At 43.9% G+C, this 21,755-nt stretch overlaps 1 protein-coding gene across 9 annotated transcripts in view; it reads right to left on the bottom strand.

The window, feature by feature from the left end:
* DOCK9 (dedicator of cytokinesis 9) overlaps window positions 1–21,755 on the bottom strand; it is a 1,255,128-nt gene that overhangs the window by 323,739 nt on the left and 909,634 nt on the right. For all 9 annotated transcript variants that reach the window (XM_086947866.1, XM_086947869.1, XM_086947867.1 and 6 more), the window contains exons 35-36: window positions 15,937–16,051; window positions 8,531–8,597 (exon numbers count right to left, since the gene is read on the bottom strand). In XM_086947866.1, coding sequence (XP_086803992.1) covers window positions 8,531–8,597; window positions 15,937–16,051 — 182 coding nt within the window. The remainder of the gene's footprint in view (window positions 1–8,530; window positions 8,598–15,936; window positions 16,052–21,755) is intronic.

Genomic DNA, 21,755 nt, shown 5'->3' with positions numbered 1-21,755 from the left:
TGAAATGTAGCAAGTGTATGCTTTACAAGCGTCTCCTGCAGAATAGGGATCCAGCCATTTCCCGCTAGTGGTAGTGCTGGTGAGTACAATATGCAGGATCCAGTTACGTTTAGTAAGAAATGCGTTACTTACCTGTAACTGCAGTTATCCAGTATTGGTGTCTTTCATAGATTCACTTGCCTGAATCATTCCCCGTCGTCGAGACGGGAGTCTCCGGTACATAGAAAAGTAATGTCCTATAGACATACATAGAGAATAGTAGGGCTAGAGGCCTCACCATAGTAACATATCTATGTCCTTTTGTAAAAAAGGACCAAACTATAGAGAAGAGCCAATCAGCTGCCACCACCCTCTAGAACCTTCCTGTCAGGAGCCTCAGTCCCTCAGATTTTCGTACGCACTAAGCTAAGTAGGCGTGGTACTGAGAGAATTAGGTGAGTCCTTCCAGGGAAGGCGGGAGGGTTGCATGTGAATCTATGAAAGACACCAATACTGGATAACTGCAGTTACAGGTAAGTAACGCATTTCTTATCCAGTATTAGGGGTGTCTTTCATAGATTCACATGCCTGAATCAGAGTAGCAAGCAATGCAGAGTGCACATTTCTGATGGAACAGCATATACAAGTCCGTAGATAAGCATGGACCATCATTAGACATCCACAATAAGTATTAGTAAAGAAATGTGCATATCAGAGTAGGATGGAGGGACGGAGGAAGGCTCACCTTACTGAAATAGATGGCGTAACACTGTTTGTCCCACTGCTGCATCATTCATCAGCTCCGTATCCAAGCAGTAGTGCCTAGTGAAGGTATGCAGCATCTTCCATGTTGCCACCCTGCAAATGTCAATGACTAGCGCCCCTGCAAAAAGAGCCATAGAAGTGGACATAGCTCTCGTGGAGTGCGCTCTCACTTTGGAATGCAATGGCTGTCCAGTTGGTCATGACAGAAAGCAATGGCTGCAGAAATCCATCTGGAGATGCTCTGCTTGGTAAGTGGTAGACCTTTCCCAGGTCTGCTGTAAGCTAAGAATAGCTGGATAGATTTCCTGAATGTTTTCGTTTTGTCAATGTAAAACTTCAAGCATCGTTTGAGATCCAAAGAATGCAGCGATCTCTCAGCTGCTGTGCTTGGGTTTGGAAAGAAGGAACGCTGAACCACAGGTTCATTTAGGTGGAAGTCCGACGGGACTTTTGGGATAAACCTAGGATTGGTTCTCAGGATTACTCTGTCGTTTTTAAAACTGTAGAAAAGGATCCTGGATTGAAAACGCCTGTAGCTCACTGACCCTCCTTGCAGATGTGAGCGCCAGGAGGAGTGCTGTTTTCCACGAGACATACTTTAGGTCAGCTCTGTGTACTGGTTCGAAACGGATGCTTCATGAGCTGGTTAAGAACCACATTGAGATGCCAGGTAGGTGGCAACAACCTTACTGGCAGGAAAGATCTGTATAATCCTTTTAGAAATTGATTAATCAACCTGCTTGACCAGAGAGATTGACTTGTTGAAGTTCTTTTATAACGAGTATTGCTGCTAAGTGCACTTTAATGGAGGAGTGGACTAGGCCCGACTGTGCCAGATGTAATAGATAAGTTAAGATTTGCTCTGGTGAGGAGGAGAAAGGCCGAATGCCTTGATCTGCACACCAAACGCAAAAGCGCTTCCATTTCAGGGAATACGTTTTGGTCATGCTATCCGCCCTTGCTCTGGCAAGAATGTCTCTTCAGTCTTGTGGAATATTCATATTGTGGAACTCTCGGAACTCAGGAGCCCGGCAGCTAACCTGAGAGACTTCAGATCCGGATGTTGAACTTGATTGTTGTTCATTGTGAGCAGGGATGGATACTGCCGTAGGTGGATTGGCGGCTCCAGGGATAGACGGTGGAGCTCTGTGAACCAATGTTGCCCTGGCCAAGTTGAAAATTAGAGTACAAGGCTCCACCTACATTTCCTGAGGACTCTGGGAAGCATCGGGAATGGCGGAAATGCGTACGCAAAGCGTTGTTGCGCCATGCGATGGAAAATACATTCCCTAAAGACCCTGACTGGGGATGCCAACTTGTGAAGTGTGGGCATTTGGCGTTCATTCTCGCCGCAAATAGATGGAATTGCGGAGTGCCCCATCTGGAGAAGATCTGGTCGATAATTTGTTGATCTAGCTCCCATTCGTGTGACGATGTTTTCTGCCTGCCCAACACGTCGGCGAGCACATTGTCTGTGTCTGGGACATATTCCGCCCTTAGGGTTACATTGTGGAGTATGAGTCAATTCCAGATTTTTTGCGACTCGCGAGAGAGCGTCAGCGAGCGTGTCCCTCCCGGTTTGTTGAGGTAGTGCATAGTCGTGGTGTTGTCTGTCCGGACGAGCACCAGGGAATGTTTGATTCTTGACAGGAAAGCTTGAAGGGCCAGGAAGACTGCCCGTAGTTTGAGCAGATTGATATGTAGTTTCTTCTCCATAGGAGACCACTTCCCGCTTATCTGTAGCTCTTGCAGAAAAGCTCCCCAGCCTTCCAAGGAGGCGCCTGTTGTGACAACATGAGGAGCAGCCGGAAGCAGGAATGACGAGCCTTGAGACAGGTTTTGAGATAACATCCACCATTGGAGGGCTCCGACCATCTGAGGATTCACTTTTATGTGGTCGTCGAATTACCCAATGCATTAGACCCACTGCTTCGAGAGCACCTCCTGTAGAGGTCTCATTCGTAGTGGACAGTGAGCAATCAGGAGGATACCCGATGACATCATCCCCAGGGGGGATTTGAAGAGGCGGACTGTCAATACTTTCTTCAAGGCTACTATACCAGCAAGTGAAAGGAGCTTGTTAATCCTCTCTCTGGATGGTAACGCTTTTGCTGACCATGTGTCCAGGGTTGCACCTAGGAAACTGATGCACTGAGAAGGTTGTAGGACCGATTTTTCCTGATTGAGGGTGAGACCCAAGCAATCGAAAAGCTTTAAACAGGCGTTGGAAGACCTGGATGCGTCTTCTAAGGATGGAGCCTTGACCAGCCAGTCATTCAGATACGGAAAGACTTGGTGATGGCACTGTCTGAGATATGCCGCCGCCGGGGTACGACATTTCATGAATATGCGCGGTGCAGACATGAGCCCGAAGGGCAGAACGCGAAATTGCAAGTGTCTGCCTGCTACTGCAAATCGCAAGTACCTTTTTGTGATTCCTGTGAATTGGGATATGGAAGTAAGCGTCCTGTAGGTCTAGGGACACCCTAAAATCCTGCTCTTACAGTAGTTGCAAGACCTCCTGAATCGTTACTATGCGAAACGACTGCTTCTTAGGAATTTGTTAAGGGCCCTGAGGTCCAGGATTGGTTTCCACTTCTTGTCTTTTTTTTTTCTGGATCAAAAAGACGCGGAAATAAAACCCTTTTCCCTTCTGAGATGGAGGTACTCTCTCTATTGTTCCTTTTTGCAGCATAATCGAGATCTCTCGTAGAAGCAGCCGTAGATTTCTGTTATTTCCGCTGTCCTTTACATTGAAAGGACGACTTCCCAAAAGAGGATTGCTTGTTTTGCTGTTGTTGGCGCTGTTGGTATTGCGGTCTACTCTGGCCTGAAGAGCAGGAAGACTTGTATTGATAATTTCCTCTGTAGGAAGACTCTCCTCTTCCTCTATTTCTACTAAAGGACTGGTTCTTATACTTAAGAGTGCCCAAAGCTCTTGCAGTGTCTGCTTCATCAATTTATTGTGCCAAATAGTAACTGGCTATCATATGGCATGTCCAAAATCTTTGTTTGCACCTCAGGACGGAAAGAGGTTGCCTTTAGCCATCCTTGGAGCCGCTAGACTGCTGCTCCCGCCAACTGGCGGAACCCTGTCATAGCGATATCCATTGCGCAGTCTATAGTTTCTGACGCCGATGCTTCACCATCTATCAGAATCCTCTTTACTTCCTCGTTGGATGAATCTGGCAATTCCGACGTATGGGGCTGTGTGTGCCCACAATTGTCTATTATAGCGTCCCAAGAGCGCTAGGGCATTCACGGCCTTTACCGTCATTGCCGACATTGAGGAAAACCTGTTCCCAATATTGTCCACTCTTCTTCCCTCCTTATCAGGAGGAAGCGACAAAGGGGCCGAAGGATTCCTGGAGGTCTTCTGGGCCGCCTGTGTCACCACAGAGTCCGGCTTAGGATTCCTGTTAACACGCTGGTGCTGTATCTGGCGCCCTATACTTCTTATCCAACTGAGGGAGCACTGGTGATACATAGGAGGGGTTCTGTATGACCTTTACCGCTTCTGACTATAGGTAATCGATAATCGGTATTGACCCTACTGCCTTCTTGAGAGGTTCTTTGAATTCATACAAGAAGCAGACCTTTTCTTGAGAGACCATTGAGATCTTAAAACATTGAGCAGCCCTCTATACAACATTATAAGAGATTCCAGAATGGATGGAATTTCCCTTGTCAATGAGATCGCCTTCATAGACTATGCTGTCTTAGACGAGCAGTCATAGACGAGGCCGTCGTAGGCGACGCCATAGACGATCAGTCGTAGACGAGGCCGTCGTAGATGAGCCATCGTAGAGGAGCCATCGTAGAGGAGCCATCGTAGAGGAGCCATCGTAGAGGAGCCATCGTAGATGGGGCCATCGTAGAGGAGCCATCGTAGATGAGGCCATCGTAGACAAGGCCATCGTAGCTGAGGCCATCGTAGCTGAGGCCATCGTAGCTGAGGCCATCGTAGCTGAGGCCATCGTAGCTGAGGCCATGGTAGACGAGGCCATGGTAGACGAGGCCATCGTAGATGCCGTAGACAGGCCGTCGTAGACAAGCAGTCATAGACGAGGCCGTCGATGACGATGCCGTCGTAGACGAGCCATCGAAGACGAGCCCTCATAGATGAGGCCATCGTAGACGAGGTCATAGTCAACGCCTTTAACAGGCAGTCATAGACGAGGCCGTCCTCGACGCTGTCGTCGACGAGCAGTCGTAGACGAGCCGTCGTAGACGAGCCATTGTAGATGAGCCATCGTAGATGAGCCATCGTAGACGAGCCATCGTAGACGAGCCATTGTAGACAAACCATCGTAGACGAGTCCATCGTAGACGAGTCCATCGTAGACGAGGCCATCGTAGACGAGGCCATCGTCGACGCCGTCGTCGTTGACGCCCAGTCGTCGTCGACGAGCGATTGTAGATGAGCCATCGTAGACGAGCCATCGTAGACGAGCCATCGTAGACGAGCCATCGTAGACAAACCATCGTAGATGAGGCCATCGTTGACGCCGTAAACAGGCCGTCGTGAACGAGCAGCCATAGACGAAGCCTTCGTCGATGAACCATCGTCGCCGAGCCTTCGTAGACGAGCCGTCGTAGACGAGCCATCGTAGATGAGACATCGTAGATGAGGCCATCGTAGACGAGGCCATCGTAGACAAGGCCATCTTAGACGAAGAGGCTGTAATAGGCAATGATGATTTTTTCTTCGTCGACGATCCTGTTGACGATGTTGGCTTTTTAGTCTTTACCTCAGGAGGTATAGAAGACGCCTTCCTGAAGGGTCCTATGACCAGCGGAGGTGATTTTGACGGCTCCAAAGTCGTCTTTTTTACATGATTTTTCTCCAAAAGCAAGTCCTTTACTCTACTTTTCCACAGAGTGAGGAGATTTTGAAGAACTGCGCCCAGAAGACCCACGAGCGGTCTTTTTGAGGGCCTTCTCAGGACGTTACCCTGAGGAATGAGTTTGAGGAGATTTACTTCTGTTTTGAGATCTCCTAGATGTTGAGGTCAACGCCTCATCACTTTCACTGGAGAAAATAAAACACCTCCTTTCTAGTCATAGTGTTTGACACCATATTAAAAGTCGCCCTTCACGACGTCTCAAAAAACTTACTTGAGAAAGTGCGACATACCTTGCAGTCTTTCCTTACCAGACCTTCTTTAAAGAATGTTTTTGAAGATAATCCATAGTAGAAAATAATCCTTGACAACAAAGTTATTTATTTAAGTGTAAAGACACAGAATCTGAGCGGAGCTCAGAGGAGACTCCCTTAGCACAACGTGCGGTAGAAAATCTGAGGGACTGAGACTCCTGACAGGAAGGTGCTAGAGGGAGGTGGCAGCTGATTGGCTCTTCTCTATAGTTTGGTCCTTTTTTACAAAAGGACATGGATGTGTTACTAAGGTGAGGCCTCTAGGCCTACTATTCTCTATGTATGTCTATAGGACATTACTTTTCTATGTACCGGAGACTCCGGTCTCGATGATGGGGAATGATTCAGGCATGTGAATCTATGAAAGACACCCATAATACTGGATTATTTGTGCCATGCCCAGCTAGTTGTGGAGAGCATTTGAATATCGTACGTTTCCTGCAGGAACCCAACCGGCAGTAGGGGGTTAAGGGGCGCCGGAAGTGCTAGATCGGCCTCTGGTCTGAAATATGGGATATTGACATCTGCGTGGTACCAGTGCTGAGCAAAGCTCGCCTGTGCTACCAAGTAATAAATACGAAAATATGGTACCCCGAACCCTCCTCTCTCATACAACAGCATTAGGTTGTCCCAACTAATTCGAGGCTGCTTACTGACCCACACCAATCAAATCAACAGTGTTTGAAGGGCTGAGAAAAAGCTGTTTTATAACGGGATTGGAATGTTTTGGAAGAGGTATAGAAATTGTGGGAGGACAACCTTTTTTAACAATGGCTATTCTTCCCGCCATTGACAGGGGCAGCGTCAATCAATGTTGCGTCCCAACGTTTCCATTACTGGGCAGTAGTTCAATTGGAGGATACGATCCTTCTCTCGGTGTATGTAGATTCCAAGGTATTTAACGGAGTCTTGACACCAAGTCAATGGATACTCTGCTGTTTTGCCGCAGGGTGCCTCTGTAAACTGAAAACCCGCTGACTTCTACCAATTAATGTATAGCCCAGACAGGGTACCATATCTTGTCATTTCGCGGAGGAGCGGAGTTAAATTGTCATCCGGGTGTCGTAAGTAAAGTATAATATCATCTGCATATAGCGTAAGCAGTAAGGGTCCAGTATTAAACTGCAGGCCCTATGACTGTGCCGCTCCTGCAGATGCCGCACTAGCGGATCCAATGCCAGCACAAACAGCCGGGGAGAGAGTGGGCATCCCTGCCGTGTTCCCCATGTAAGTTGAAACTACGATGTCAGCGTACCATTGAGGCGGATGCGCGTGGTGGGTTGGGTGTATAGTAATTTAATAACTGCTAAAAAACGTTCCGCCCCCCCAGGCGACCCAACGTGGAGTACAGAAAGGGCCACTCAAGAGAGTCAAAACTTTTTCCGCATCAAGCAGCCCAGTGGCTGCTGGGACCGTCGGAGATATTCTATCCAGTGTGGTAAACACTGCGAAGATTGAGAGCGTTTGATTTATGAGGGATAACCCCCCCGACTGAGCAGGCTAGATCAGTTGTTCAACAATTAGTGCAAGCCTTGTTGCTAATATTTTAGCTAGGATTATAGCCGCCTCTCTTAAGGTAGGTGGGAGTACTCCCGCCTCCACCGCCTCTTGGTACATTGCAAATGAAATACTTGTTGGGAAGCTACGGGTACCGCTCTAGAAATGGGAATAAATTCCCCCATCAGAAGACATTTTAGCCAAGTTATATGTTGCATCTGTAAACATTCTTCTAGGACATCCATCAATAACCAGACATATGTGATGAGGCTAGGGTGCGAAGGAGAAAGTCAGCTCTTTGTAGTGTGAGCTACTGATAATGAAACAAGCACATATCATCCATCAGTTCCTGTAGCTAACTATATCTTAAGTGGTACAAGAACTAACAGGGGAAATATGCTTCTAGCAGTAGTGAAGGGGGAGGGATAGAGAACTGTAGTGGATGGGTACACATGTTCAGCAAAGACCTTAGCTGCAGAATAATGGACGAGGAAAGACCTTACAGAAAAGCTTAAGGAACACACAAGCTTGAAATATTAAAATGGCAGGGAGATAAATTCTCTAGTTTCAACGGACATCAGGAGAAAATTTGATAAGGGAAGAAAAACATGACCATCTAAAGTGAACCAAATTAGCCACACACACAACATTTGTATTTGGTGCGTGCTGATAGGCCTCCCAGGGAAATAATGTTCATCCATGAGATATATTGCAAAATGAATACAAGTCCTTAAGCATCTGGATTAATCAAATGAAATAAATGCAAAATGTCTAATGGCTTGTCTGTAAGCGGGCCAAGGACTGACTCACTAAGTGGAAAGTATGTTCCTTTGCGAACCTGAAATGACAATACAGAATAGAAAAAAACTGATTCTTTTAACTCTGCTACAACTTGAAATTCGAATTCATGGCAGAAAGAAGACAGTTGTGGGGAGCATCTGTTACTGTGTGAGGGGTAACTGTCTTGATCTCTACCAATAGGGAGCCCCTATGCAAAACCCCACATCAAAACTGTGGCTTCACATGTTCTATTAGCCAAACGAATTTACAAAAACACAAGCATGCATTCAAGTCAAATACTAAGAATATAAAAAGACATTGAAAATATGGGTAGGACTTGAGTGAACTTACTCGGAGATTGTGAAGAAGTCCATGAGCTCCGATGAGGAAGCCTTATTCCAATATGTGAAGAGAGCATCTACAGAGAAAAAATTTCAGATGACCCAAAAAATAAAAATAAAGTTCGAGGTCAAGCATAGGCCAACCTTACAATTCACACTATGCAGTTACTATGGTCAGTATACTTAATCGTATTACATTCATTACTTAGCTTTTTAACACTATTTCCCCATGATCGTTACATACTACCTATGTTTCTGATTAATATTCTATTATTCAATCCTATTCTTCATCTTTTAAAGCATTCTTTAATATGAGACTGCTAACTCAGAATTTTTTCTATATCCTAAAAGTATAGCCACATATATCAGTTTAAAAATGCACAACCATCCTTAATCAGATTAATGCTTACCCGGTAGTCAGAATCCAAATGGAGACGCTTCCCCTTTACTATTCACCAACACCCTTCACCCATGGGGCAATGTGCCATTCAAAGCTCTACGGTTGCCCCAATGTTTTCTAATAAAGCCATTTCCTCATTACCAGAGCATGTTCCTTCATACCTACCTGCTACAACAATGCTAATATGAAACAGATCTTTCAATATCTAGAAACGCCTTCCGATCTGAACACGTCAAGACTTGACCAATGCTTACAAGTAACAGACTTAGATTTTCCAGAACCACTTGAAGCTTAACTCCTCAAAAATGTTGGTTCCTACTAGTGAAATGTGGAAACATTACACCTAAACACCAACACCATTTGGTTAACAGAAATTGGGTATGATCATTGACTCGAACCCCTCACTCAACTCCAGATTAAACAAGTGACAAAAACACTTTTTCACCAAGAATATTCAAGGCTGGAACTCTTCCACAGTGTCCACAACAGCTGTAGAATTGTCAAACGAAAACTATCTCAAAGAGAACTATGGGGGGACATTTAATTTATAACTACAGAAGTACTAAACACGAGCCAATGAGACTACGTCAAGCCTGCTAATTGGCTTCCCATTACTAGAAAAGGAAAATGCTAATTAGTGTGCAAACATACATTTGTGGCATGTAGTGCTGTTGATTCATATGCTTTCCATACTCCTGCCATCTATTGTTGGACTTGGACGTGCGCAAGTTGTTTTTTGCTGAAGAAGTCTGGCGAGCCAAGAGGTACAGGGACTACACTCATGATTGGTAACGTGCATGGGTATCAGCTATATTGTTATATTTCTTCCTCCCAGAGGGAGAGGACATAAATGAACCAGAAGGATACCAGAAAGATGACAATGGCATAGAAAAAGGACACGTAGGGTGACTGCATAATTCAAGGGCTTCTCGGGAAGAGGTGGGGACATAAGAATCTAAAGCATTATATTTCATGAACAGATGCTTAAAGAGTAAATAACATTTTCCGCTTGTGGCATGTGTAGCTATAGATATATAGGCTGTGCACAAACTTTAAAGCAGGCCTTCCGTAAGCGGTGCCTAATCCTAGAATGATGCAGAAACTAGGAAGAGGGTATGTAAGACAGCCTAGCCAACTATAGGTTGTTCGCAGGCTAATATATCCACACAGTAATGTCTAGTGATAGTGTGGGGGACGGACCATGTAGCTGCTTTGCAGATGTCAGCTTTACAGATATTACCTAGAAAAGCTACAGAAGCCCCTCTTATGGGTTGAGTGAGGTCTGGGACAGACTGGCAAAGTTCTTTTGGGTAGCAAGTCTGTATAAATTTGACCAACCAGCATTCAATACTGGATTTTGAGAGAGTACGACCGTTGCGTGGTTTAGTGAAATAAACAAAGAATTGCTGTTACTTTCAGAAAGGCTTAGGGCCTGATTTAGATCTTGGAGGTAGTACCGTTTACGACTGCATCGGTGGTTCCAAGCACCCTGTCAAGTGGACGGAGGTCTGCCCACCGTATTTAGATGTTGTTTCAATAGACAGGCTTCTGTTGCGGGCGGAGGTCTTCTCTGCTGGCTAACAGTACTCCATAGCCGCCAGCCCGGTGGGCTTGCTCCAAGCCGATTTAGATATTCCCGGTGTCCTGGTGGAATTGTCCTGATGAAGTAAGGCTATGGTGGTGTGAAGCGAGGTACTACTCATCATTATCTTACTAAACATATATGTTGTGAATGTTCGTTATGTAGATCTAGGTAATAAGCCATGCCCTTTTTTTAAATGAAGCATTGCACACCAACAATGTATACATATTATTAAATGTACACCTACAGGTACCACAACAACCACAACCACCACCACCAAATAAATATTTTTTAAGTGTCAATACAGGTGTGTTAATTTTACCATAAAAAAGTTGAAAGATGAACACTTATGCATGACACACACAAAATAGCACGTGAGAGCAATGTAAAAATACACGTAGTGATGGCAAATGTTAACACAGTTCATAGGGAAACAAGTGACACAGAAGCCTACCTTAGATTCCAGTGACAACGGGGTTGCGGAGTACCTTGGTGAGGTAGCAGCAGCACAGGACCAGGACAATGGAGTTCAAGACAAAAACGGAAGTGGGAAACTGGAAAAAGGTATGTTTTCACCTTTTTTTCTTCCATTTCTCCAACTTAAGTTTGGAGGTTTTTCCATCACAGTTGCCGCAACAGAAAGGCATATCGTAATCGGGACCTGGTATTCTTGGAGGGACTCCCTCCAATACCTGCTTCTGCTTCTGACGCCGTCGAAGCGGGAGCAATATTCTGGCAGAGGCGGCTGAACTCCGACGGTCTTCTCTCCAGAGACCCGCCAACATCTAAATACAGTGAGTGGACCGCCAAGACGGCAGGCGGGAATACTGTTGAAAATGCGAGAATAGGTCCAGATCCTCCAACAACTAAATCGGGCCTTTAGTCCTATCAATGTAATACATAAGGGCTCTTTTGACATCCAGGGTAAGAAGAGATTGATCTGCTATAGACTCTGGCGGTGGGAAGAACACTGGTAATTCTATGGTTTCATTAAGATGGAAGCTACAGATCACCTTGGGGCGGAATTAGGGGTTTATCTTGAGGACTACCCTGTCTGAGTGGACTTGGAAGTAAGGTTCTTGTAGGTAAGAACTTATAGCTCGCTGACACAACTGAGGGAATTGATGGCTACTACAAAAGCTACCCTCCACAAGAGGAACTGGAAGGGACATGAGTGAAGGAGCTCATAGAGTGGTCCCATAAGTCTAGGTAGGACAATGTTGAGGTTCCACAAAAGGACGCGGTGACACCATTATGGGATAACCCATTTGAATTCATCCATAAAGACCTTGATAACAGGGACCCTAAAAAGGGAGACATACAGTCTATTTCCAAGGTAAGTGACAATAGCCGCCAAGTGTAGCCTAATAGAGGTATATGCAAGACCTGGCTTCTCTAAATGGAGCAAATCTCTTCCAATTGCCCGCGTAATAAACTCTATTTGTGGGCTTATGGGATTCCTTAAGGATGATTATACACTCTGGAGGAATACTGAATTACTCTAATTCTAGAACTTCAGGAGCCAAATCGCAACGCAACGTTGAGCTGGTTGGGGTGCCTGAGGCTATCTGGCCCAAGTTGGGGCTACTAGAATGAGAGTGAGGTATGTTTGTCGAAGCCTGCGAACCATGAAAGGAAGAATTGGGAGAGTTGGAAAAGTGTTAGTAAATATCCCTGACCTGTTCATCCGTAGAGCATGTCCCACGGACTGTGTTGTGGGGGCCTGGATTTGTAGTTTGGGTATTTAGCGCTTTCTGCAGTGGCGAACAGGTTCATCTGAGGAAAATCCCACCAATAGAAGTACTGGAGTAGGACACGGAGGATGGAGTTCCCACTCATGGACTTAATGCATCCTGCGGAGCAGGTCTGCAAAGCAGATGTCCACACCTGGAATGTGCTTTATGAGTAGATAGACCGATGATGTATCCCCCACAGCCAAAAGTTCTGAGTGAGTGCGGACAGCTACAGGGTGTGTGTGCCACCCTGTTTCTGCAGGTAAAACATGGCTGGTGTAATGTCCATCCGGATTAGAACGACCTTGTGCTAAATCAGATGGAGGAACACTATGAAACACAGCTGGATTGCTAACTTCTTCAGATGGTTGATGTAGAGACTCTGTTGATAAGGTTTCCACAAGCCTTGTACATTCAGCACGTGAATATGCGCTCTGAAACCAGTGAGCAAGTCTTCTGTTGTAATGGTCATTTGCAGAACTGTGTCCAGGTAGGGCCATCCCTGCAACAAGTTGCTGGCATTCCACCACTGTAGATAGCAATGAATATGGCCCAAACAACACTAGATCCTCCCATTGTCCCTCCACTTGCGACCACTGTTCCGCTAGGCACTCCTGCAGCAGGAGCATATGTAACCTGGCATGTGGGACAATAACAATGCAAGAGACCATCATGCTGAGGAGGCACATGACTTACCTGACTGTTACAAGGCACTCTCTCTGAAAAAGAAGAGGCAGCTTTTGGAAAGTTTGAGCACTTACTGAGGTTGGAAATATTTTCCCTCCGCGAGTCCAGTATGGACCCGAGAAAGGATTGGAGTTGCAGGGGCTGTAAGTGTGACTTGACAACACTGATTGTCAAGCCTAGACTGTGCAGGAGATGTATAGTGGTCAGGGTGTGCACTCAACATCGGTGACATGTTGCACTCCTGATCAGACAATCATCCAAGTAAGGGAACATGTGGATACTGCTCCATTCTGTAGTTAGTCCGAAGGGCAGCACTCTGAGCTGATAATGCTGTTCACTTACCACAAATCGGAGGTACAGCCGATGTACAAGATGTATAGGGATGTGGAAGGTGGTGTCCTTCTGGTACAGGACATTCATTAAGTAGCTTTGCTGTCATAGGCGCTGGATGTAGGAGTGTGGGGGCGCTGCAGCACCCCCAGAAATAACCATGTTGGTGTTCAGAATATGAATGAGCAATAAAGATGGTTTAAATCTAATTTTTTGTCATATTTGTTGCGTGTTCAAAGACAAAAGTGAAATATCAGGCTATATCTTCTAAAAAATAGCTGCTTATTTGTTAAACATGGAAATATGTGTTTACTTTTCATTCTCCGACTAGAAAAAGAGCATATTTGGAAAAATGAACTATACTAGGACAATCCTGCTGGAGTATAGGGAGCTTGAAAGGAAAGGTTGTAAGATGTATATTTTTTTCAAACTCCACAAAATCTAAATACCTGTAAATAGACTGTAGAAATATTTCAAATATGTCAGCAGTTAAGAAAGCACAAATGAAACACGTGTTTTTCAATTCTGAAGTGAAACCATTATTGGTAATAAGATCAAAACAAATCAAGACCTTTTACTTAGTGAAGTGCAAATGAGAATTATTTACTGAAATCCGATTGCCACACAGTGTTTGTGGTCTAAATAGTTTGATCAGTAAACCGGCTTGTCTATGCAAATTTAGTGGCCATTTTAATTTAAAAAGTGCAGTCTGTACATGACCGTGAGCTACCATACCATGCTTTAATAATATATGTACAACAGTGTACAACACGGCAACAGTGTGCAGCAAAATGCATACCAGCTATACACTACACTCTTACCACTCCTGCTGAATGGATGTGGCTTATTTGCTACACTTGCTCTTTGTGTGAGGCTTGGATTTTTCATAATCCCTATGACTTGGGTGATGTATCAGTGATGGCAGCACCTCTAAACAACAGGTGATGGACAGAATGCAGAACAATGTCATACATTCACCCCAGTACAGAGATCTGGGCCTAAATCCATCGTTTTTTTGCTCACCATGCCATTCCAGTTTGAACCCAGCCATATGCAAATCAGTCTTGACCCTGTGCCCCTGCTTGATGCAGCAGAGGAATGACATCCTGGAGAGTCACCATTTGCATGTGATTTGAAAGAAGGCACTTGTTGAGGGGACTGAGGTCGAGGATGGGCCCCAGGAACCCATCCTTTTTGGGAATCAGAACATATAAGGAGTATACCCCTTAACTGCGGTATTGTGGAGGTAAGGGCTCTATATCCCAGTTGCTGAGTAGTGCATGCATCGCCTCTTGGAGCAAACACTGATATTCCAGAGAGTCTATGTCTGTGAGAGGGAATGTTTGATGGTGTTTGTGTGAGCTCTCAACAGTACCCCTTTCCCTATGATATCTAGAACCCACTGGTCCAAAGTGATCTTTGCCCAGTGGGGCAGAAAGCCTTGCAAACGTCCACCAACAGGTGTTACATGGTCAGGGGAAGGGTGAAGGAGTTACTGCTTGGCAGGTGTGGCCCCTTTAGGGGTTGTGCCTCTTCTGCTGCGCCTGCTGTTATTGCTCTCTTCCCATTAGTAACCCTGATAGAGTGTTTGCTGTTGTTGTTGCGGCCTGGCAAAGGACAGGGATGGTATGAAAGTGGTGGTTTGGGCTTTGCCACGAAATTGGGTGTGGTGAAAGAGCCCCAACCTAAGTGGGTTGGCAAGGCACACATGGCTTTGGCGGTCTGTAACTTTATCTTCATCAGGCACACAGAGCCTTGCCCGTTACCGAACTACAGCATTCTCTGCACTAGTCCGACATCAGTTGCAGTGCATTCTCAGGAGACATTTTCACGACTCCGTGCCTGGACACAGTTGCTTGGAGGTCCTTCATTTTTCCCTTTGCCAATAAGGTTTACCTTGGTGTAAAACTCTCGGACCTCAGCATTGAAGAGTACAGATTATACAACTTCATTGGATTGGTTTAAACTATAAGCATTGTTGCTGTCTTTTTATATTTCGTTCTGGAGCTTCCCTGTAAACTTCTGCACATCAGATGATCAGATGATCACATGCATGCTGACATTAAAAGCTCTTTATTGAGATTCTATTTATATTCAAGAGTTCAACATCCATACTCTCTCTTAGGTCCAAACTATATGCTGTGGCTTTTTTCCTGAAGAAGGTACCCCAGTTCGCCGAAACGCGCGTGGAACAAGCCCTATTTGCTGCCACGTTTACAGTTCACATTGGAATCTGTACTATATATCGTTTTATGCAATGTGAATACAGAGATGATCATTTGATTATATTGAGGATTCAGTATTTTGAATTGCCTATTCCAAAAGAAATTACAATATTGTTGTGGGCTCTGCTTTGAGGTTTCCTAAACGTGAAATAAATTGTAGCGATTTTTTTAACTTGTTCAGCGACATAAGCCTATAAAGTAAAAAACCCTTTGGCTAAGTACAAAACTCTCCTTGAAACACCAATCCTAAAACAGAAGTCTCTTAACTGAGCTGAGGCTGCCAGTAACAGAGGAAGGATTATGCACAAAATAAATTTGCACCAAAAGCTTGAAAGACAGCAGCTAGCGAAAGCATAATTCCTGACATTACAAGACATAGTATACAAACGTACTGTACTCATGAGCACTGAAAAACATTCTATATACCAGCACATGCACCAAACGTAAGGGGTTACCTACCATCTGACATTGTTTTCAATATATGAAGGAAGCACATGAATAAGCTTTTGATCTCCGTCTGTTCCAGTTTGTCGCATCGAACTAGGGAATTTCCCATAGATCCGCTGTGATGGTTCTGGGAACATAGAAAACTTGTCTTAAACATATGAAATACAAAAATTGATTTCTTTTTAAAGCTGAAGAAAAGAAAAACAAGAATGAATGCCCTCATTAATTGAATATTTGAGATATAGATCGGGAGGCACTCAGCAAATGAAAATAAAAATCTGTCAAGTCGAATGTACAGGCATGACAATTGTCAATCAATTCACAATTCTTCTTTATGTGATCCATTTAAAAACTATACAGTCACAGGCAACGTGTTTCGTTCTAATGAATTGCTACACATAGAATGCCAGCTATGATGTGAGAAGTTGATCATGGATTCAGGTGTCCACACTGTCTTGTGTTACTCTAAACTGGACTATATCTTAAGGAAGTGCCTGAAAAACTCTTGCTCCACTGTGATCAGGCTAGATTAGCTTATATCAAGACTTATATCCAAACCCCCTGAAATAGCTCATGAGGCTGTATTATGTTTAACTGGAATTGAATAAAGAAGATGTATACAATGAATTACGATTGTCATGCCTGAATATTTGATTTGACAGATTTTTATTTTCATTTGATTGACATTCACTTGAGTACCTCCTGATCTATATGGTATGGCCTTTTCTGTCTCAACAGCAGTATCCTGATCAACAGGTACTATCCAGGATGTGTAAATTGGTAAGGATTTGGATGTGCATTTTTTTATTTTACTAAAAGCTATGGAAATTATTTTGTAAATGAACATTTGAGGTCCAACATAGGAATGCATTTGAAAGTACTTGTGCATTTATTTAAAAAAAATCCTCTGCAAACATTCACACAACCCTTCTCTATGTCAGTGTTAGAAAGAACTGGGCTTGTGAAAATGTACATGAAAGTACTCAGGGGAAAAGCTAATAGCTGATATGATCAATCAAAACAAATTTACCAAAAAGTCTTTACACTGATGTGTATCCAAATGTCATTATCTACATAGTTCAGCACAGCAAACCATCACTGCAAACATGGAAACTAACAGGTGAGTGGGTCAAAGATAGTTTCACCACTGAGAACCAATTACAATTCTGAAAAAACAGAAAATGATCCTATGTATTTTTATCAAACTACTAAAAAGAGAATTTCCTTTTACTTCTCCATAAATATAAGATTCTTTTATTATTCCGAGGCACATTCATTGTGTTAAAAATAATCAAAAAACAAATTATTTTGTGATGTGTCCGAGATTTACTGGTGAACCATATTAAATTTATTCTGAAAATTAATGGCATTATTTTTTTCTTTAATGGGGGCTGCATGCCAATTCTTAATACTGCTGGAAATCAGTGGCAAACACCCATAGCACACAAATGTTCCCAGATATAACTTTTTAAAGCAAAACAAAGCCATTCTGAAATACAAAATAAACTGCAAAATACTTCTTGCAATTGATGAGGACTATCCCCAAACAAATTGTCCTCTGGCAATGTTGGTATGGTTAGAATTGAGAAATCCACAGTATATCGGTTTGTCTTCTTTGCACTGGTGATCTCATCATCCTTTTCGCTAGTTTGCATAGCATAAGATGAATGCCTTCTAATCAATTTATCCTTCTGCCATATGAAGGTATGTTAGGGGAAAGGGGAAACATTAAACCAAAAAGCATCAATCAACAAAAAACACCCACCTTTTCAAGATACATCCTTTAGGTTTGTAAGAATTGCCAAAACCTGAATACATTTACATCTCCTCCCAGAAAATAAATAATAAAGCAAAAACTATGATTTTCTGACCATTTACTTGTAAATTTCCCCTCTCCGTCCATTGCAGGGAAAAGGCTCACTAAAAGATGAAAAGGTGCTGCTATACATAAGGAACTTGACAATGATTAGGGTTTGAAATAAGAGGATCATAATTCCACAAGGCAATAATCAAAGTTCCATTATCATTATTTGCATATGGTGTAGTGAAATATTTTGCCATATTACTGGTACTTTAAAGGGCTGCCTTGGAGCAAAGTATGGCAAATGCAGCGGTTGTGCCATCTGCAAAATTACACCCATGGGATCTGTATAAAGGCAACGAGAAATATTCTCATCCAGGAAGCTGTTGAAGAAGAAACATTATAAAAAACATAATTTATACACAAGCAATACACTGACATCACGTGGCTCTTTCCAGAGAATGAACATGCCTTCAGAGTCTCATATATGAAAGGATTGTGCCATTGATGCAGATCAACCTCTAATCTAAAAGAAGGTTTAGTCTTTAGTTGGTGATGATAGCCTCAGTCAGTCACATATTATGCCCCAGGGGCACATTACCAGCCGCAATGGTCTTATTTCTTCTTTTTTTTCTCACTCTTCTCAAGCCTTGTGTCTCACAATCTTTCCTCGCCAGATAGATCCAGAGGAAAGTATAGCTCTGACCCTACCAGTTTTCTGATATCACATATAAGATGTTGCATCATGCAGAATTCAAACCAGGTGTTACTAGAGGAGTATAGGACAAACCAATAATATAGTGCCCTAGCAATTAATGACTTTCATGCTGCCACACATATATGCCACATACAGTTGATATTCCAACTTGCATGTAAAAGTTATGAGCTGTTCGCCCTTCAGGCGCTTCAGTGATAAACTTGTTCTACAAGGTATTGAAAACTTATAGAACAAATGTCAAAATCTCAAAAGGTACACTTGTGTGACGTTTGACCTGGCATGAAAGATGACCTGATCTTTTTTTTAAATTGTATTCACATTATTAGGTTGATTTATGGTGCGTGGAATCAGTCCCAAAGAAAGGATGAGTGTTTTATATGACTTGTGTGGTGCACAAGGAGTGGTATGCACAAATCAAGAACATATTACAGGAACGCAAGGAGATGAGGCCGAAAAATGTAAACTTTTTATTAGAAAAAAAATGGAAAAGACACGCAAATTGAGCCATTGTATGAACTCCAAAATGATGGGCAAATTATACATGTAAGGGGAGATTAAGCCAAAGTTCTGTAAACCAGCCTGAGATTTGGGTCTTTCAAAACTGTTCAAGATGAAGCACAAGGTTGTGCAGGATCTGCTGTAAATGTTTATTTTGGTGAGAAGTAGAAAGCCTTGTAGCAGAAGCAACAAGATTTGAAAATAATTCGAACCAGGAAACAAAGTCATTGCTTTTCCCTATTGTTGGTGAGATGCCTCGGAGCTTTCCTTGTTAGTGATCAAATGGGCATCACGCACTATTGTACGTGAAAGGACGAGGATGCTGTCTGAAAGGGAAAGAAGGGACCGATTACGATGAGGATTGGCATGAAGACCTGTTCTGTTGATGAGGACAAACTCCATTTTAGTATGGTTAGATTTGAAGTCAAAACTGCACATCTGTGTTAGAATGACAGCCTAACAAAATACAAGTTGGTGGATAATTTCATACTGAGGTATAGCTCAATGTCATCAGCTTACTGGCGAAGAGCAATATCTTGTTGGCAGATTAATCCATCTAATATCCATGCAAAGTCTGAACTATCCTTGGATAACATTAACACAATGCAGATGATCTACTGCAGTGTGTGAAGCTAACTCTGCAAACCAAAGTCCTAAACCTCTAAAAAAGGGACTCTCTTAAGGCAGCAACTATAGCCAGATGAGTGTACCTGTTCAATAAGTTTAACGGAAAACAAATCCTTCAAAAAATTTGAGATACTTACTTACTTAGAGCAGGAAGACAGGTCTTTTGTAGGTCTAATTGCAGTCAAGCAGACACCACTGCAGGACTTTTGATGTCTCCGCCAAAGACTGGATGAAATCAAACAGGTTCCAGTGGAGCTGAGCCCACTGAGACTTCAGATACCAAAGCAGAGCCTGCATGTGCGATCTAGCATAATCCACTAAGAGGATGTAGGAGTATAAGAGGCCAATATGCCTCAGAGCCACTAACACTGAGACCCAAGACAAAGGATTAAATATCGGAATCATGGCTGCATGTCCTGGACATGTTGAAACAGAGGGAAGACTCAAATCTGCACTATATCCAGAACCGCTCAGGTGAATGGGAGCCTCTGCGAAGGACTCAGGTGTGACTTCAGAATATTGATTGAGAAGCCCAAAGACGTTATGAGGTGCGCCATTACCTGGAGGTGGTCTAACAACTGCCTAGGGCAAGCCCGCTTCCAACAGTCAGTCACCAAGGTAGGGGAAGACAGGCATATCCAACTGCCGAACATGAGTTGCAACTACCGCCATCTCTTTAATGAACACCCAAGGGGCACTGGTAAAAGGGAGCACGGAGAACTGAGAATTTTCCTGGACCACTTTGAAGTGCATGCAAAGCCTGTGGGATGGCAGGATGGGAATAGGAAAAAAGGAATCATGCAGATTCAGAGCTATCATCCAGTCTTTTGGATCTGCAGAAGATACAGCTGGGGTCAATGTGAAAATCTTGAATTTTTACCTTTTATGGAATAAATTGAGGAGGCAAAGATCTAAAATATGACAACGGCCTCCATCCATCTTCGAAACCAGTTAATAACAGGAGTATCACCTAGTCCTTCCTTATTCCCGATGCCGTGACCATCTCTATGCCTCCTTTGTCCAAAATAGCATCAACCTCCTGCTACTAAATGGACAAATGGTCTTCTGACAGCCACTCTGATGTTGGTGGGATAGGCAGCAGATTGGACAGTAATGACAGGGCATCCGTGTTGTATTATCTGAGGCACCCATCTGTAGGATGCAATGCTCTACCACCTGTGGAGGTAATACCTTATCTTGATTTCAAGAGGACGCCCATGTGCCGTAGAGAACACACTAAAGTAGTTTGGTGAATGGAGGTAGCAAGAGAGCAGGAGGTGTCAGGCGAGAGTTTGAGCAGTGGGGTGTCTTTACATTGCTGCAAAACAAACAAGATGATGGACGGAATGTTGCACAATGGCAAAACATTCACCCCCAGTCACAGATCTGGGTTTAATCAATCAAGCATTCTAGAACCGGTTTCTGGCTATCAGCCGTCTTCAGCCAGGATAGCTTGACTTCCGTGGCGTAGTGAGCAAGGGACCCACGTCTGGGCATACCCTTCCCACATAGGGTGAACAGCAAAACAAACAAGATGATGGGCGGAATGTTGCACAATGGCAAAACATTCACCCCCAGTCACAGATCTGCGTTTAATCCATCGTTATTTTTCTCACCAAGCCACCCCAGTTCAGACATGGCCATATGCAAATCAGTCTTGACCCTGTGCCTCATGGGAACAGACAAGCCTGAACTGCCAAGCCATGTCTTCCCTGGACCGGAATCAAGCATCCTAGGACCGGTTTCTGGCTATCAGCCGTCTTCAGCCAGGATAGCTTGACTCCAGTGGCGTAGTGAGCCTTTACATTGCTGGCTGACTTCACGACCCCGGCCTTGAAAGGACGGGGGTCAGTGGCTGTGGAGGTGGACCTGGGTGTTGTTGGTGAGCCAAGCCCCTTCTGAAACCTTGAAAGGTGTGAAACCGGTGAGGATGCTGCTGCATGGTTGCAGAAAGGCGAGGGAGCATGCTGTACCCCGCTTTCGAAGTGATGGCTGTCATCAAATGGCATGTCTATTGCTGATGCATGAATGTCACCCCAGAAGCCTGTGGATCTCACACGTGTGGTGGTGCAACACCATGCTGGTACTGATTGCACTGCTCAAACAATCAGTGGTGTTCAGCTCGCAGTGAATGACGTACTTCGCGGTGTCCTGACCATTTTGAGTGATCTGAGCCCATAACTCCTC

The sequence above is a fragment of the Lissotriton vulgaris genome (genome assembly GCF_964263255.1).
Source record: "Lissotriton vulgaris chromosome 8 unlocalized genomic scaffold, aLisVul1.2 SUPER_8_unloc_1, whole genome shotgun sequence".
NCBI classification, from domain to species: Eukaryota; Metazoa; Chordata; class Amphibia; order Caudata; family Salamandridae; genus Lissotriton; species Lissotriton vulgaris.
The sequence above is the reverse complement of the archived record's forward strand: the minus strand, read 5'-3'. Positions and strand labels throughout refer to the sequence as shown.